This window comes from Puma concolor, chromosome B4 (genome assembly GCF_028749965.1).
Source record: "Puma concolor isolate L17-30 chromosome B4, mPumCon1.1.hap2, whole genome shotgun sequence".
Taxonomy (NCBI): Eukaryota; Metazoa; Chordata; class Mammalia; order Carnivora; family Felidae; genus Puma; species Puma concolor.
This window is the reverse complement of record NC_141673.1, coordinates 47,991,254-47,998,424: the sequence shown is the minus strand read 5'-3', so window position 1 is coordinate 47,998,424 and position 7,171 is coordinate 47,991,254. Positions and strand designations below refer to the sequence as shown.

Sequence of the window (7,171 nt, the reverse complement as noted above, 5' to 3'; positions counted from 1 at the left end):
GATCTCACAGTTCATAGGATTGAGCCCTACATCGAGCTGTGCACTGACAGTGTGGACCCTGCTTGGGATTCTCTCTCTCCATCTGTCTCTACCTCTTGCCTGCTCATGCTCTCTCTCTCTTTCAAAATAAATAAATAAACTTTAAAAGTAAATAAATAAATAAACAAACAAACATGACCAAATGCAATGCATTAACATTCATTAGATCCTTGACCAGGAAACAAAAAGTCATGAAAGATATTTTGGGGGACAAAGGTATTAATACTAATGAGATATTAGTATTACATTTCTATTATATTTCTTGGGTATAACAATACTGTGGTCATGTGGGAGAATATCCTTGTTTGTTAGGAGACATATACAGAATTATTTCTGGGTGAAATGTCAAGATGTCAGGAATATTTTCAAATGACTCAGCCCAAAGTGTATATAGCAAGTGAGAAAAAGCAAAAGTGGGAAAATATTAACTATAAATCTGGGTGAAGAGTAGGTGGGTATTGCATGGTATTATCCTTTCAGCTTTTCAATAGGTTAAAGACTTTTTCAAAATGAAAAGTTGGGGAAAAAGAAAACGAAGGGTTAAAGAGCCGATTGAATATCCTAATTATATTCTTAGGCTATGAAGTAAATTAATAGTTAAGCAGTGAAAGCAAAACATTTATTTGCATGTAGTTTTATATTTAGGAGTGAAACCAGCTAAAGTGAAGTGTATACTCAACTGTAAGAATTACTGAATCAAATTTGCTCCTCAGAGGCACTTCTCATGCTTTCTAGTTTATACTTTCAAAGAAAATAAAATCTGGAGGAGACAGACTAGGTGTGTATCAGGGAATGTAAGTTTTCATTGTGATTAAATTTAGAAATACTTAACAAATCCCAACTCTTCATTATCACAAGTCTGTCTAAATTATCTGCTCCTCTAGGTATCTATAAAAGTGATTATTGATTTGCCCCCTTTCTCTAGGTAAACACACACACACACACACACACACACACACACACACACACACTGTATATTTGCCTGGTTATGGCTAAATTGACCTGGTTGACAGAGGGGGAGATATAAATATATTGGTGTAAAAGGACAAATAAGAGATAAGACTATGTATTTATTGCCCATTTATGTAATTACATGTGTCACTAAGGACAAAGGTCCTTAAAGACAAAAGGCAGAGTAGAAACAGTTCCCTACAGTGAGATAGAGTTGTTACCACTTCCCTATTCATAAGGTTTTTTTTTTTTCCTGCATGGTCCCATAGCCTGGTCTTACAATCATTTGGAGAATTTAACCATCTTTCTGGACACAATTTGTTGGCAGAAGATATGCCTCACTCCAATAAAAAGAAAATGAAGACTTTTCAAGAGCATTCATAGGCGTCAAGTCGAGAGGACGAGCACTTAGTTCCTGAGGTCTGAGAACCCTTGTTCTACGAGGAAGCGTTACTAGGACCGCGGCACCATGGATGTGGTAGGGGAAAATGAGGCCCTGCAGCAGTTCTTTGAAGGTAAGTGCCCACTTTCCCAACATGCAGTCCCTGCTTCTGAGAACTGGCTCTGCTCGCAGTCACTGTTTTGCCTTTTTGGGATTCACTTAAACTTGGACTTGGAAGAAATGCCATCGTACTAACTGTCCTGAAATCTGAAGTGGAGGTTTATTTGCTCTGTTCATAGGAAAAACCAATGGTATAGGTAGTGATTTAAAAGAATACAGGATTTCCATCTTCTAGCTTGGTTGTTAAAAGAGTCACAGGGTCAGCGTATCTATGTGGCTAGGGTTTGTCTCTGTCCTGTGCTAGATTATATTTCTTCTAATCCCCTACATTTCAAAAATTACAGATTTGTCTTGTCTCTAAAGTTTTTGAGTATAGCACCAGAAAGGTGTAAGATTTCATTTAAAATAGTTTTTCTCTTAGTAAAGTTAAATATAAAACAGTAAAAGAACCCCTCCTTCCCCTTCTCACCTTTGTTTTTCACAACACTTTAAAAATGTGCAACCGAATAATGATTGGTTTTTGAAAGGAGAGCCATACTACAGAAATGAGTACTTCTTTCTTAAGGGAGGGGCATATTATAGGACGTGGTTACAGAGATTTTCTTTCTTTTACAAATCTAAACTGGCAGTACGGCTTCTATTATTTAATTGGGTTGATATTCTAATGGCGGGTCTGTTGAAAATGTCAGCAAGGACTCGCCATCAGAGACTTCAGTCTTTGGTTCTTTATCAGCAATGCTCAGACTTCCATGTGAAGGGAAATGTGACCATAGCTTTTACACATTTCAAAGGTATTTCTCAGGAGGAAGTATGAGAAGAATTGAGGGTAGACCTGTTTATTCACAGAATCCAGAGGGCAGTTACCATATAGAGGAGTGCTTTTGGCATTTCTGGTGATCAGTAAAGTACCTGACAAATTCTAGATGCAAAAAGGTTGAATGGAATTGACCCAACACCAAACAGTACGAAATAACGGAGTGGTCGTACTAAAGAACTAGTGAGATTCTAGGTCACCATCAGAAAGAATCACATACAATATGGTAGTTTCTGTGGCTTGGATTTTGCCAGAAGTGACAAGAAGAAAGCTAAGACCAAGAGAATTATCACATTATCTCAGTCCTGATCTATCCCATTGAATTTTCTATCTCTGACAGTAGCCAAATCGGTGTGTCTACCTGGGTCAGGCTGTGTACACAGTAGGCACGCTAACGTTGCATTGCTCGATTGTTATTGCCTGATTTTATATTCTGTGTAACTTTCATCCATACATATGCTTTATTTAAAAAATTTTTTTTCTTAATGTTTTTATTTATTTTTGAGACAGAGAGAGACAGAGCATGAGCAGGGGAGGGGCAGAGAGAGAGGGAGACACAGAATCAGAAGCAGGCTCCAGGCTCTGAGCCATCAGCACAGAGCCTGATGCAGGGCTCGAACTCACAGGCTGTGAGATCATGACCTGAGCTGAAGTCAGACGCTCCACTGACTGAGCCACCCAGGTGCCCCATATGCTTTATTTTAGAGAAACCACCCATTCATTTTATAGAAGCATAAAGTCTTGGTTTTCTTCTGTAACTGGAGAAGACCTGAAAAGTGAATGTGGTCTACCTTCTGTTCTTTGGAAATTCTGCTGTACTTAGAGGATTCCTATACTATCTTTGTCTTATTTTCAGAAGTCTCCAGGGATATAGTTTCCACCAGTCTTCTCTGTCACTTGCTACAATATCTGATTATTATTTTAATAGTATTTTTCTTAGCTTAAACCAAACTCTGGTCTTCCATTTGAAACCTTTTTTTTTTTTCATGAGGGAGGGGTCATTTCTCTTCATTTTTAGAAATAAAAAATGGAGACACCAGCTTAAATGATTCTCTTCCCCCTGAAAACCACACAGCTCATTGTCAAATGTTTATACCTCCACTATTCAGCAAATATTGAGTACCTGCTGTGTGCCTGGTCCAACATCACCTCCCTTAAGTGGTAGCTTGTAAGGCTTTGAAGTCTTTCCCTTAGATTTTAACGATTTCCTTTCTCAAGTATTCCTTAGACTGAGGACAGCAGTGATATTCTAGTGAGGAGGACCAGTTGTTGCTCATCGTTCTCCTGTTGATGTGTCAGTTCTAATTAAATGCGATCTTGTATAAAAAAAAAAATCCAGGGGCGCCTGGGTGGCTCAGTCGGTTGAGCGTCTGACTTCAGGTCAGGTCACGATCACGGTTTGTGAGTTCGAGCCCCACGTCGGGCTCTGGGTGACCGCTCAGAGCCTGGAGCCTGCTTCTGATTCTATGTCTCCCTCTCTTTCTGTCCCTCTCCCCCTCACGCTCTCTTTCTCTCAAAACTAAATAAACATTAAACAAAATTAAAAAAAAAAATCAAGGTCTGAAAAATCAAGAAAAGTTTTGGCAATTTGTTACCCAGCTGAAAGCTATTTTTTCTGTTTCCTCAGACCCTTTGTTCTAAGAAACTCAGCCCTAGCTGCATTTTTCCTTATGAACGCATTTGTATGAAAAAGTATCTGGATTGACAATAAATGGCCTTGAGGGTCAAAGCTCAGGATGATCTTAGTTTTTATTTTAAATTTCAAATATGTCTAAATCTTTACGATGTGTCTCAGGAAAATGATAAGAACAAAGGGTGGTTTCGGGTAGCTGGAATTCTAATTCTAATTCTAATTCCCGGTCTGCCCCTGATGCCACAGGTAGGCCCATTAACTAACTAAAGCAGAGGCAGATCAGGTGTGCTAGGGATCCCAAGATCCTCTGGAGACTGATACCATGTGAAATGTTTGGCTTTTTCAACAAAGCTGGTACCACTACAAGAGAAAGGGTGTCAGAAGAGAAGCATATTAGTTTCTTTTTAATAACTAAAACTTGGTTACAATCTAAATTTCTGATGGTGGTGGATTAATTAAATGAATTATGGTTTTTCCATATAATGGAATATTTTATAGCTATTGAAAATGATGATAAGGAAAAATGTTTATTACATAAAGGGGAAAAGTGGTTTGTATATTGGTAGATACAATTGAATATTTGTAGCTTTATATATATGTAGCTTCCCAGAACAAAATTTATTATTAAAACTGATCTGAAAATATTTAATATATATACATACATGCTCACACATATACATAGAAACAACTGGATGAATACACTTCAAGCATTAATACTTGTTATCTCTTAGTGGTAAAAATATGCCGATTTTCATTTTCTTCTTTATACTTTATTATCTAAGTGCTTCATAATTGAAATGTATTATGTTATAATCCGATTATCTTAAATAGAGGAGAATGAGTTTTAATTCAGCAAAACCCTTCTGTTTAAGATCCATGTCTAAAGAAAAATTACAAAAGACATTGACACAGATGAAAAAGATTATGGACATCTTCCGTAGAAAAGATCACATCCTTCTGGGCTATCAGATTCTGTGGGATTTACACCTTTTATTGTCTTCGAGATATATTAAAACTCTATACATTGTAGATAACTGATATCAATGCAAGTGACTTTTGTCTATAGATATGCAAATGAATTTACTTTTAGTGGGATCAACAGTTCTAGTAAAAGACCGTTTTGCTTTTATTTGGAAATTCACTGCATGGTGTAGCTAGATAGATACAGATGGGGTAGATATAGATCTAGATCTGCCGTTTGAATTCTCCTTGAGCCAGTTGTGACATCTTCCTGCCTCCTTCATTAATTAGGTAGTTGAATAAAATCTTTGATATGCAACCATCTTATATTTGTATGCAAGTCATGGTTTTGGGGCACCTGGGTGGCTCAGTCGGTTGAGCGTCTGAATTCGGCTCAGCTCATGATCTTACGGCTCTTGAGTTCGAGCCCCGCATCAGGCTCTGTGCTGACGGTTTGGACCTTGGAGTCTGCTTCAGATTCTGTGTCTCCTTCTGTCTGCCCCTCCCCGCTCGCACTGTTTTTCTCTCTCTCAAAAATAAATAAACATTAAAAAAATTGTTTTTTAAAAGAACGTCATGATTTTATCTTTAAAAAGAGATGGTTAACTATTTTAAGTTGGTTAACTTGGAAACTATTAATTCCACCTTTAGTTTGACCCTGATTACTAACAACATGTATTAAGCATTTACCATATGCCCACCCCTATGCTGTTGCCTTTACGTTCATTAATTCATTTAATTCTTACAACTCTCTGAGTAAAAAGGAATAAGAAAATGGAATACAGTAAATCTCAGTTCTTCAGTTTACTTCCTTTGTTTTTGAAAGCTGTGACTTCACATTCTTAATTTGTTTTCCTCATCGGTATTTTTGGGGACTGCCATGATATCAGAGGTCTCACTTTTTATTCCCAGGCTTTTTAGAACATTTTATAAAAACTGATTTGAGAAGACTATTTAGTTTTTTCATTGTATCTAATTTTTAAAGAGGAGGTTTTCTGAATTGAGAAAATATTTAGCTCATGCTCTTGGTAATGCCCTGAAGTAGGTTCTCAAATGTCTGTTGGCTTATCCTGAAAGGAGAAGAGGAGATTCGTTCCTGCCCTGATTGAATGGAGTGGGGAAAACCACCTACTAGGAGCAGATAACAAGGAGACACAAGAAAGACACTGAAGGACTGAAACTCCAGCACACTCACTGAAGTTTGGGGGGACAGGGACCCCCAAACTCTAATTGGTTGATGGCTCTGAATTCCTGTGAGAGGAATCAGAAGCTCTGAACAGCTGAAAGCAGGACAGAAGGCCGACGCTGCAGTGCCAGGACTGGTCCTGGGCAAGGCAGTCTTGTGGGTAGAGGGTATCTTTTTTTTTTTTTAATATTTATCTATTTACTTATTTTTGAGAGAGAGAGAGACAGAGAGACAGAGAGAGAGAGAGTATGAGTGGGGGACAGGCAGAGAGAGAGAGAGGGAAACACAGAATCCGAAGCAGGCTCCAGATTCTGAGCTGTCAGCATAGAGCCTGAGGTAGAGCTTGAAGCCACAAACCACGAGATGATTACCCGAGCTGAAGTCAGACTTAACCGACTAAGCCACCCAGATGCCCTGGGTAAAGGGTATCTTTGACCTCAGGCCAGCCTCTTAATCCTTTGTCTTTCTTGCACGTGGGGACCACCACTTTCTCACCCTCCCAGCACCCTTATGCCCTCCTCTTTCTGTCCCAATAAAACCTGAGCTTGCACACAAGGTACAAGCAGCAGATAATCTGATGCCACCATACATCTCTATAGAGTCTTACACTCAATGTACTTTCAGAGAACACAAAGATGTTTGGTCAAATGAATCAAAAAAAGTCACCTTCTCTAAGGGTAGGTTTGGTTGCTCTCTAATGATGGAATTTTAGACATCCTGTTGTGTCCTAGCAACATCCTCCAATAATAACTAGAAATAAGGACTTAAAAAAATTTTTTTTTAATGTTTATTTATTTTTGAGGCAGAGACCGAGCATGAATGGGGGAAGGTCAGAGAGAGAGAGACACAGAATCTGAAACAGGCTTCAGGCTCTGAGCTGTCAGCACAGAGCCCGACGCGGGGCTCGAACTCATGGGCGAGATCATGACCTGAGCTGAAGTCGGACATTTAACAGACTGAGCCACCCAGGCGCCCCAAGGATTGTTTTTTTTTTTTTTTTTTATTGAGCATTTACCATGTGCTAGATATAGAATTTTAATTAGGACCATGGCTTTGGAGTCAGTAATCCTGGATATGAATCCTGGC

The 7,171-nt window shown here is 38.6% G+C and overlaps 1 protein-coding gene across 1 annotated transcript in view; it reads left to right on the top strand.

Annotated features, from left to right (window-relative positions):
- Positions 1–1,459: 1,459 nt before the first annotated feature.
- Positions 1,460–7,171, top strand: part of MYRFL (myelin regulatory factor like) — a 127,615-nt gene continuing 121,903 nt past the window's right edge. Inside the window, exon 1 of the mRNA XM_086715106.1 lies at positions 1,460–1,505. Coding sequence (XP_086571232.1) covers positions 1,460–1,505 — 46 coding nt within the window. The remainder of the gene's footprint in view (positions 1,506–7,171) is intronic.